General features: G+C 38.6%; 1 protein-coding gene across 2 annotated transcripts; it reads left to right on the top strand.

The window, feature by feature from the left end:
- Nucleotides 1-440: 440 nt before the first annotated feature.
- vps72a (vacuolar protein sorting 72 homolog a) lies at nt 441-5,659 on the top strand. Of its 2 annotated transcripts, none has more exons than XM_061059918.1 (6): nt 441-828; nt 3,264-3,416; nt 3,875-4,013; nt 4,212-4,388; nt 4,672-4,816; nt 5,119-5,659. In XM_061059918.1, exons 1-6 carry the CDS (start codon nt 712-714, stop codon nt 5,507-5,509), a joined length of 1,122 nt encoding a protein of 373 aa, XP_060915901.1. In that variant the 5' UTR covers nt 441-711; the 3' UTR covers nt 5,510-5,659. The 2 variants fall into 2 exon arrangements, with proteins under 2 accessions (XP_060915901.1, XP_060915902.1); XM_061059919.1 differs by having other exon boundaries at nt 442-828; nt 3,875-3,995.
- Nucleotides 5,660-11,514: the final 5,855 nt, after the last annotated feature.

Below are 11,514 nucleotides of genomic sequence, written 5' to 3' on the forward strand. Positions count from 1 at the left end.
CTAAGTGAATTGTAGAATTGTAGAATTAAATCTGTAGCAGTGATCTGAGATCAGCATCACAAAAAAATAATAACCTAGTTGAATAATGATTTATTTAAACTCTAAATAATTTATATGAGTTAACTTCTTCTGTAATCTATAACATTTTAAAGCATATAGGGCAATATATGCCGTTTTTTCGTCCAAAATTGACGCACGTTAAAAACTAAATACATCTATCACAAGCATAGACTGTAAAAAGGAGGTTCATCCATGATACCGCCATAACAACAACATCCTACATAGTTTTGACGTCATACATTTGCCAGCCCGGTTATTCAGAAAATACAATAATAACAACTAAATAAACCTTATTGATGATGTACTAAGATAATATTTTAATATAATGTATTTTATTTTAAACATGCGCTTTAGACAGTAACCCGGAAGTACAACCACCTACTCCGGAAGTGTTTGTTGGCTACAAGCGGGCAGCGACCAGTGCAGTGTTAGCAGTTAGCTTTGTACTTAGCTTGTGTAAATATTGAGAAACATTTTAACGAATTCAAGCGTTAAATTAAACAGTATTCATACATTTAGTAAATATGGCGGCGGGCAGATGAATGGTTAAGTACTACCTGTAAAAGAACCTCAAATCAGTCTTTTACAGATTACGCTAGCACAACATTAGCTAGCTTAGACAACAGAGAGCTTTGTTTATAAAATACAGACATGACTCTGGCTGTGGGTCGAGAGCCCAGAAAGACTGCGGGGAATCGCATGTCAAAACTACTGGACGCTGAAGAAGAAGATGACTTTTACAAGACGACTTATGGAGGTTTCAACGAGGTGAGTGACGAAATGATTGACACAGCAGTTAGCGTGTTGTTGTTGTTTTTATAGTTTTGCATTTTCATTATTTTAAAGGTACTAAACATCCTCTAATGACAAATGATCACTCTACATAACCACCTAACTATTTATTATCATTTTAAATTGTATATATAATGTAAACAATTGTTTCACTGTTGATAGACTGAGCTGCCAACACACACACACACATATATACACACATATATACACACACACACACATATATACACACACACACACACATATATACACACACATATATACACACATATACACACACACACACACACACACACACACACACACACACACACATATACACACACACACACACACACACACACACACACATATATACACACACACACACACACATATATACACACACATATATACACACACACACACACACATATATACACACACACACACACACACACACACACACACACACACATATATATACACATATATACACACACACCCACACATACACACACATATACACACACACATACATATACACACACATACATATACACACACACGTATACAAACACCCACACACACACCCACACATATACACACACACACATACATATACACACATATACACACACACACACACACACACACACACACACATATACACACACATACACACACATACACATACATACACATACACATACACACACACACACATACATACACATACACACACATACACACACACACACATACATACATATACATAATATACACACACACACACATACATACATATACACACACACACACACACATACATATACACACACCCACACATATACACACATACATATATACACACACCCACACATATACACACATACATATATACACACACCCACACATATACACACATACATATATATACACACCCACATACATATATATACACACCCACATACATATATATACACACCCACATACATATACACACACCCACACATACATATACACACACACACACACACACACACACACATACAATGTCCCTGCGTTATTTGGAGGTAAATAGATAAACGGTCGATCAAATAGTTAATTGTTGAAGTTCTCATACATTTAGTCTCTCATTAGTTTAAATAACTCAGTATAGCTAAACATCCACTCTAATGCTGCTGATTTTTACTTAGCTTCAATATTTTTTAATATATATATTTTTAAATAAATGCAGGGTGTATTGTGAGCAGGAGTATTATTTATAAGAAACTATACCTGATGGACTGGCAACTGGAATATTTATTCTCTCATTGTACATCTCGTGTGTCTGAAGTCTAAGGAAATGTGTCAATTTGATTCTGCTCATGCCATTTTTCATGCAGTCAATGTAGAAACTTACGTCATAATTCACCAGGCTTACATGAGTCATCGGTAACTGACAGAGACTCCCAACATATCAAGACCCGTCCCTTTTAACAGCTAACATGTTTATGAAAACTGAATGAGAGTGCCAGCAGAGAAAAATTAATATCATAGTTTCGTGTCAGAAAATGTAATGTTTAATTTGTTATTGCCACTACTTTAAATGCTTACATTGAAAAGATGATGATGATTTGTAGCATCAATTTGCAGTCTGGCTAATTTTCTTCAAACAGCTGCTGGTTCAGGGGTCAGCGTGTGTAGGAGGATTTGGCAGCGGCTGCCCAGGCAGTTCTGACATTTGTCTCAGTAATGGGAGGAAAAAAAAATCACAAACAAATCCTGTGATGCCTCAGTCATCTCTACCGGCACTGACAGAAAAATGAACCCATGCCTGAACATCTAATTCAATTTGAGGGCTAGTCTGACTCTTTTATCATCCGTCAAATATTCGTCTTTTAATGCATCTGTTTACATTTGTTGTTATGGTTTTTCACGTCACAGTTAGATTGCACTGCAGATTAAACATACAGAAAAACATTCTCTCCTAAATCTTAATGGTAACCTGCTCTGCTTAAATCTACATCTCAGAAGTTCAATCATGTACCTTTTGCTGAACTAATCTTATTAACAAAAAGAAAACACTTATTTTTATGTATATTTGTTGTTGCATGCACTGTATAAAAACTACATTATACTAAAGTATTTGTATTTATTCCATCATAGATTAAATTGTTGTATATTCTAAACATATGTGTAGTAGCATAGAGAGGCCACATTCAGCATTTCATTGTGCACCTCTGATTTGTTACATGACAATAAATGATCTTGTTTCCTTTATAAAAATGTTATCAGCAAAACATGAAGACGATTGAATATTAAATATTTCAGAAATATTGGTTTACCAGGCTGTCTCCAGGGAGTATTCCAACTGTTGTTGCATTAACTTATACGCTTTTGAAACTTTTTTACATATTGTTGCCATCATAATTCCCCTTTTTCTTCAGGAATCAGGGGATGACGAGTATCATGGAGACCATTCAGACACAGAGGATGAGGTGGACAGCGACTTTGACATCGATGAGGGGGACGAACCTGACAGCGACCAGGAGGATGATGCACCGAAGAGGAAGAGTCGGGTTGTCACTAAAGCTTATAAGGTAGCGATGATGATTTCAGAAGTTATAGGACCTTTATAAAAAGCTTTTACATTATTAACTGAATACAGAAATAATCTTTCATCAGTCTGCATTCATACTAGAGAGACTTTGTAAATATTAATATGGTAGAATTGTGTCCTCTGGCATTTGGCTGCCAACTTGTCTTGTCCCGGGAATGCTGACATTCCCTGAGCAAATATTGACAACATAAAAGCCCCAATTTTATTTAAAAATGTGCTTTTTACTTTGACTCCCCTGCTATTTGGCTGGAGGCGTTTGTTGTCCAAATGCCAAACTCTTAACAAGAGCACAGGGAGCATAAAGACATAATTTATAAAACTTTGACCCCTTACTTTATTTGTGTCTGTAGAATTAAAACATTTTTTTAAGCTGGTTTATTAACAATGAATGAAATAGATTAGAAGTTTAAAGAAGTTTACTTTTTGTGTCTTTCAAAGGAACCTATAAAAGTGGCAAAACCCAAACCCAAAAGACCCTCAGAAGAACAGAAGAAGACTGAGAAAACCAAAGTGGAGCTCAAAAGGAGGATTCCACAAGAATTCCAAGACTTTGGCGAGAGTAAGACGGCAACAAATTGTTAGCACTGGACAAAATGTCTACTCACTTTTTCTATATATCTCATAAATTATCGCTCATTTTTTTCAGACTTGATAAAAACGGGGATGATTCCATCACAACTTCATATGACATGAACGTCTTTCTTTTACTAATGATAGTTTAGGATTATTACTCACACTTGTTTTAATTCAGCAATATGCCTTCACAATTCTCTAGCTCGAAAGTCTGTGCGACAGTCCACCAGTGAACACACCAGAAAGACCAATCTTCGGCTTCAGGAGCGTCAGGATGCCCCCCGGAGACGGAGAGGTGCTCACCGTGACCGGCCCCTGACCCAGGACGAGCTACTCGCTGAGGCCAAAATAACAGCAGAGATCAACATTCGATCTTTGGGTAATGTTCTGTCCAAACTAGAAAGTGCCAAATACAGTTTCCATAAATATCAATAATGACTTCCGCATTGTCATACAAGAGGGGTAAACCTTTTATATAGTGACAGGAAGTTCAGCAGTCTAGCCTATTAGCAAGGCAGACATAAAACAACAGGAACATGTGTTTACTGATTGTCTGTGGTGAACTGGTAGTTGATTTTCTTGGTGGTTTTTCTTTATTATTTCACTTAATGACTTGGACTTGGTAAAATAGTGACCCTGTATGTTTTACATTCTGTGTGCAGAGAACTATGAGCGTCTGGAAGCAGACAAAAAGAAACAAGTCCACAAGAAACGGCGCTTCGAAGGACCAACCGTCCGTTACCACTCGGTGTTGATGCCGCTGGTCTCTCACTCGGTCTTAAAAGAAGAAAACGTGGATGTGGAAGGGTAAGTTTGATCAACTGCGAGATAATCGGATTCAGAAAATAATTTGAGGGATAGAAATCTGACCTGGTTGAACCGTTGTTTTATGTTTCATAATCTTTAATCTGCTCCGGCTGCATCGACCTTCAGTATTTAATCTGTTTTCAACTATTATATACCAAAACATAATTTGTTCAAAATTATTATTTTTGTCTTTTGGCATTGATTTAAACACAGAAAAAGGAAGAAGAAAGGAATTATGAGACAAACAGCATACAGTGTGTTTATGAAAAGATTGTGATTTTGGTATTTTGCTGTACCTGAAGGTTGGATCAGGACGTCCCTCAGGCTGCAACACAGAATCCCACCACACCTTCCCAGCAGTCTGCAGGAGGTCTGTGCTCCCGTACTTACATAACATTCAGCGATGACGAACCTTTCGAAGCTGCCTTTCCACACAGCGGACAGTCCAGTCCTCAGCCGCCCGTCCAGGAGGTTTGTCCCGTTACCCACAAGGCCGCACTGTACAGAGACCCGGTCACTGACATTCCTTACGCTAACGCACGAGCCTTCCGCATCATCCGGGAAGCGTACCGCAAATACGTGGCCGCACACGGATTTCCAAACACTTCGGGAGGGGCGACAGGCCTGGACTCTTCTGCAGCGAAGGGTGCCCGACAGAAAATGGTTGTTAAGCAGAGTGCCGCGGGAACATAGATCACATTTACAGCGGATTCAGGAGATAGACCCATGCTTCTTTTTTTACATGTGCTAGTTCAGGTAGAGTGACTTGACTCATTGACTTTAAAAAAACAACAAGAAGTCACTGTTCAAACCGTGAAATCAATAAATTTGCTTTGAACAATAGCCTACATTACTCGTATCTCAATCCATACAAAGCTTCAGTGGCAACAAGGATTTATTGTGCAGCTGACTGGATGGCATAAACTCAGAGTAGAGTTGTGGCATTTCTGTAAAAAACACATGAAAAACATGACTTCTGTTATCTGTTCATACAGAAATCAATTATTGTCCATTAACACCCTGACATATCCAGGTTGAGAGGATGAAAGAAATACAGGTTTGTGATTTGGAGCACAGCAGGTCTCCATCAGCTCGGCACATCGACTTTCATACTTCAGTTCAATGTTTCCACTGTCAGGATTTTTGGTTTTAACAAAATTAAATCAGTTACTCTAAAACTATTCAAGTAAATAATACCCTAAAAACGTACAACAAACTGCTTAGATAATACAACAAATATTAAAGCATACAATCAGCACCACAGACGTTCAAGTTGTTTAGTGCAGCCAAGATCCACATGATGCAGATACAAGTTTAAAGCACACAAAAACTTCACTCCCAGAGAAGCATGCTGAAAAATCAAAATCTGTCAAGTTTTAATGGGTTAAACTTTTTCTAAAATATGAACCACATTCCACACACAAGTCCACAATGTAACCACATTTTTTAGCCAAATACACAAATGGAAAAACGTTTTTAAAAGCTTTGATTTCCCGTTTAGTCAAAACCCCATCGCTGAAATCACGTTGAAGAGTTTGAGAAAAAATGGGCCCATGAGTTTTAATTTCCTGCCTTCACCTGACAAGTCACTGTGACATTTTAAACTGATCAAAGCACGCAAAGCTATTATTCCTCTTTTCTTCTGCTCATTGTTAAATCTGAGAAGAACGACAGGCATTGAATTATTAAACTCAGCAAACCTTTTATTTCTTTCTCTTATATTGTTTTCCTTTTTTCTAATGGTTAGTCTGATACTTTACATTTCAGCTGTAATTAAAATGTTCCACTAATTGCTCAGGGCCTTAACGGTGCAGAGCAGACATCTCAATACTTCCAGTCACATACATCTCATGGCAGCATTTATATAAGCCAGACAGTCTATTTACAGCCGTGCTGAGTTTGTCTGAGCTGGTTGTGAAGCCTTCATAAAAGATGTTATTTCTGATCCTGGTTAATAACAGAAGATTGTTGCAGCTTTAGTCTCGAGTGTTACAGCGGACAATGCCGCTCTGTGAAACCCTCTGGGGCCTTAAATAAGGTTTCCTATATTTGTTCTCTCAGGGAACGATCACAATAACAACAACAAGAGCTTGACTACCAGAGCGACCTTTGACCCCATCACACACTGATGAAGAATCACTCCGCTGCACACTGTGTCCTCTAGCTTTTGGCCATTTTTGTCCTGCATCTGTTACATAAAAGCTCTCTAGGGGAACAAAATGAATGTTAATTTTCAGTCACTCAAGGGTAAAACAAACATGCCCATTGCATCAGTACCTTTCCACATGATGTCCTATATGAGTATAAAAATAAAAGGTTGTTCTTCAGCTGCTGATGACAGTTTTGACTTTCACACTTCAGCCGGGCACATGATCGATGAGGCCGGGCGGCGTCACGGCTCACCGACGAAGCCGACCTTGAATTCCTTTTGGAGTTTCAGGTGCAAATCCTGCCGAGTCCGCCTTCATGTCACTTTAGCCCTCGGCAGATGGTTCAGGCCGAAGATTTTACCTCTGCATGAAAGCTCCCACAATTCTGCTTGTGACGCCGCTTGCCAAACGATTCATGTTGCACTCATGCGGATTTTCTCCTGCTGTTCCTGTAATGTCCTGATGATGTTGAGCAGAGCTCTTCGAGAAGCAGTCAACCACATCTCTGTTCCTCCTCAGAAGTATCAAGACTGTTGATGAAAACAAACTCAACCTGACTATGATGTTCTTTACCTCAATGTGAGATGCATTCTTCAGGATCTCATGTAGAACCATTTCCCCTGAGTCCTGACCTAATGCACCAAAAACTTCATACCCTGTCCAGGCTGCTTTAGGTGATGGTGGCTTCTTATTCAGGGATTTAACACAACTTGATAATCTATTTAAAGAAATACACTTGAGATTTTCTTAAGTGTTTCTGAAAATGGAAAATGGGTTTTTGACTGCAGGCATTTGGAAAACATTAGAATAATCAGTTAAGAGCTGAAACAAATCATTTGATAATTCATTGATTAGATTGTCTAGACTATAGGTTCCCAATCTTGGTTCCAATTTGTGACTTTTAAGAATGTTTGCACATAGTTTGGGTATCTTTGGTTTTTCAGATGTAGGTGTTACAAAACCAGATATTTGAAGGCTTCATTTTGATCTTAAGGACACTTTGACAAGCACTACTCAGAGATTAGGGTAGATACTTTTGCAAAAGAATAAATCTGTAAATGCAGCTCCTTATCTGAGGATGAAGAAAAAAATCAAAATAGATATGATTTGCAATTTGAGCAGTATTTATTTCTTAGATTACTAGGATCAAATTCTTTTCAATTCCTTTAAGATTGTGTTAATGATGACATTCTCAAATGCCGTCTTTTTGCACAGGTGTAGGTACACACTCCTTTTCTGTCAGGACGGACAAGTCAGTAATTAATCCTTTAAGTGAAATGCATCCACATAAATATGTTAAGTTATCATTCTGGCCAAAATGTCACAGTAAAACTAGCCTGTGCCTCGACCAAACAAAGCTGTTGAAATGACTTGAGGGATAAAGATCTTTTTTTTGTAACTTTCATTTCCAGGCAGTCAGATGTTTGCTGTCATGACACAAAAATTGTTTGTGAAGTGATGAGCAGAGGCAGAGCAGCCATCTGGAAGTCTTTTCCGCTTGAGTGTCCGGCGGCCGATCTTACCCGCTCTCTATTTGTCATCGGCTGACAGTGACAGACTGATTGTACTTTGGATTAATCACGACCGTCTGCCAAATACAATTCACGTCAAATGACAGTAGATCAGACTAATAAGAAAATACCCCGCCGTATGATTCGGTGACCCAACTCTGTAAATTTGATTGTAATAGCAGGATGAAGTATTGGCTATGCTAACAGCAGCATACTGTGCTGCTTTGGCATTCAAACAAGCAGGAAAAAAGAGTCCAGAATAGACTAAAGGGCCCCTGGATGGACGGCTAAAAAAAGGAGCGGTGGGTGTAGCAAGGATTGTCTAAAATAATTCCTCCAGCCCCCTTAATGGTACAGACTTTAGATTTAGCACACATTATATGCAGACTTTGTGCAGTGTCAATGAAGGACACACTGTTGTCACATTCTAGCACAATAACGCCTCTGGTTAGAATGTTTTCAACAGCACACTCATACTGATTTCAAAGAACATACTGCAAAAAGAAAGCATGTTAAACGGGCTTGAGCTGTTACAGTGTCACTTTAATTCACACCCAGCAGTATCAGCATGGACTACATTTGGGAAACACGTGTTTATTTTATCATGAATTTTCATTTTCTCAACCTCAATACTTTGTTCTTTGAAAGCAAACTGCTGCCCACACAGCTTGCCACTTGCTTTGGCGTAAAAAAAAAAAAAAAAAAAGACACCCCACATTAATGCAGAAATAACAAGTTATCCCTTAAAGCGAGATGATGATGAATTCAGTGTCAGGCTAAGCCGACGTCTCTGGTGGATAGACGGATGTAACGTATGCAGTCAAAATATTTATCCGCTCAGGTTTTTTCTGAGCTGCTGAGAACATCTCCTCATATCATGTGAAACAACAGGATACTTCTCCCACATACTGCACACTGCATATGGTACCAATTGAACAGTTTTCAGAAAAGGAAGAGAGAGAGAGAGAGAGAGAGAGAGAGAGAGGAACAGCATTAGCACTCGTTCTAGTGTGGTAGTTGCCATGGAGACGAACGTAGGTGGTGTACTGTGCTGTACTCCTTCCCTTGTCCTCTCCCCTCTTCTGTTGCCCACCCTCTCTGTTCTGCTATCTGCACCATCCGCGCAACTTCCATCCCTTTAAGTCTCTCTGCTTGCTTTCTATTCTGCACGATTTGCAGCGTTGTTTTAAGCAATTTTTTTTCAGTTCCGACTGCTGTCATTCCTGCATGTAGTCCGTATTAAAAAAAAGCAAAAACATGGGAAAAGTTGAGAGTATTTAAGGGTTCCCTCTTTTGAATTCAAAAGGCTTACATTAGTATTATGGTGTTGTTTTATTTCCATTCTAAGGAGGTTAAATTAACATTTCCTCTTACTGACAACCTCCTCAAATCCTTCTTTCTCATTCTAATAAATTTCTTTCTTGCTGACCATCCAAGTTTTTTTTTTTCTGCATGCATTGTCAGTCTCTTCTTTCTGCACACCAGCTATTCTTTTTTATCAGTTTCCATGGAGATGTGTGTTTCTCTGTGTGCGAGTGAGCGAGAGTTGAGAGTGAAAGTGTGGGCATGTGTCATTTCCAGTTTAAATTATTATTTTTTTGGGTGTAATTTTTTGAAGACTGCATGTGCCGTCCCAAGTTAGTCTTTGGCCTTCGGTTACATCATGGAGGTTTAGCTTCTCCGTGCCAGGATGATCAAATGTTCTTCTGCGGCATCCTGTACCTGCACTTTGCTCTTGTTTGATGCAGCTGGATCGGTTCTTAAATCCCTCCAAAAATGACAACAGAAAATCGACACAGACATCAAATCATCCCGGGGACATAAAAGAAAAATGTGATCTGTAATTCAAGGTCCAACCACTGTAAACGAGACAACACACACATCAAATGTAAATCTGTTTTCCTCATTAATTCAACAGGTTTATCTTCTTTTCGGTGTATTTTTAACAAACCGATCCTCTAACGATTTAAGCATTTCATATGCTGCATTATGTTGGTATCATAAAGACAGAAAAAAAACCTTCTTTATCATGGGTTTATGTAACATATCCATTATATATGTGCCCACGAAATGATCCGTGACACATTCAGGATATGACAATTAGCAATCAACATTCACGTAACATGCTTACATATAGCAGATATCCAAATACTAGCCCCTTGAAGCAGAACAATAGCAGGTGCCTCCACGCACTGCTGCACCTATACAGACTTTGATTTGCTAAAATGAAATTGATATTGATCTTTTAAAATAGAAATGAGTCAGAGGAAGAGTTTGATTCCTCCTTTCCTCTGTATGGGTGATTGGGTTTCTTTTTAAAAATGATCAGCTGCCTTAAAACGATACTCACTCCCACATGTACATTTAAAGAGTCATTGGTTTCCAATATTATACCTCCTCCATATTTATTATGCGTTTCCTTCCCAAGACTCAAAAGTGAATAGTCTAGAACCAAATCTACAGTCAAATTATGAGCAAACATGTGAACCTTTTATGTTACTTGATCTTAGGTGCAACAGTAAATCACTGTCACATGTTATAGATTTGACCATAAAACACCTTCATTTAACTAAGAGAGACTGCAGAAACCTCAAAGGGGCTTTCAACTGAACTTTGAGAGTCACTCCTTTTGCCTGTGCACACAAAGGTTAGTATTTTATTGGATGCACTATAGATGCATTATCTTTTGAGGCCAACCCTGGTGATGTCATGGTTGATGTTATTAGGGCTCGACCCATGGGGGATTTTTGGGTCCGATTCCAAAATCAATATTGGGGAGAGAAAGAATCTGATACTGATATATCTGCCCACATCTTTATTAGATCTATCCTCGAGCTTTAGAAATAGACACATGTATTGCATTGATCCCTCAAATGCAGTCATCAAACACTTATAATGCCAAAAAGATGGTCACTCAACTGGAAAGTAACTGCACATGTACGTGCATCACTGCTTGACACTCTGGAGAGCATTAATGTTTGTTGTAATATATTGTTGTCCATATAACACTCTGCTGGTGACAGAAAACTGCGAGTGT

This window comes from Labrus mixtus, chromosome 16 (genome assembly GCF_963584025.1).
Source record: "Labrus mixtus chromosome 16, fLabMix1.1, whole genome shotgun sequence".
NCBI lineage: Eukaryota > Metazoa > Chordata > Actinopteri > Labriformes > Labridae > Labrus > Labrus mixtus.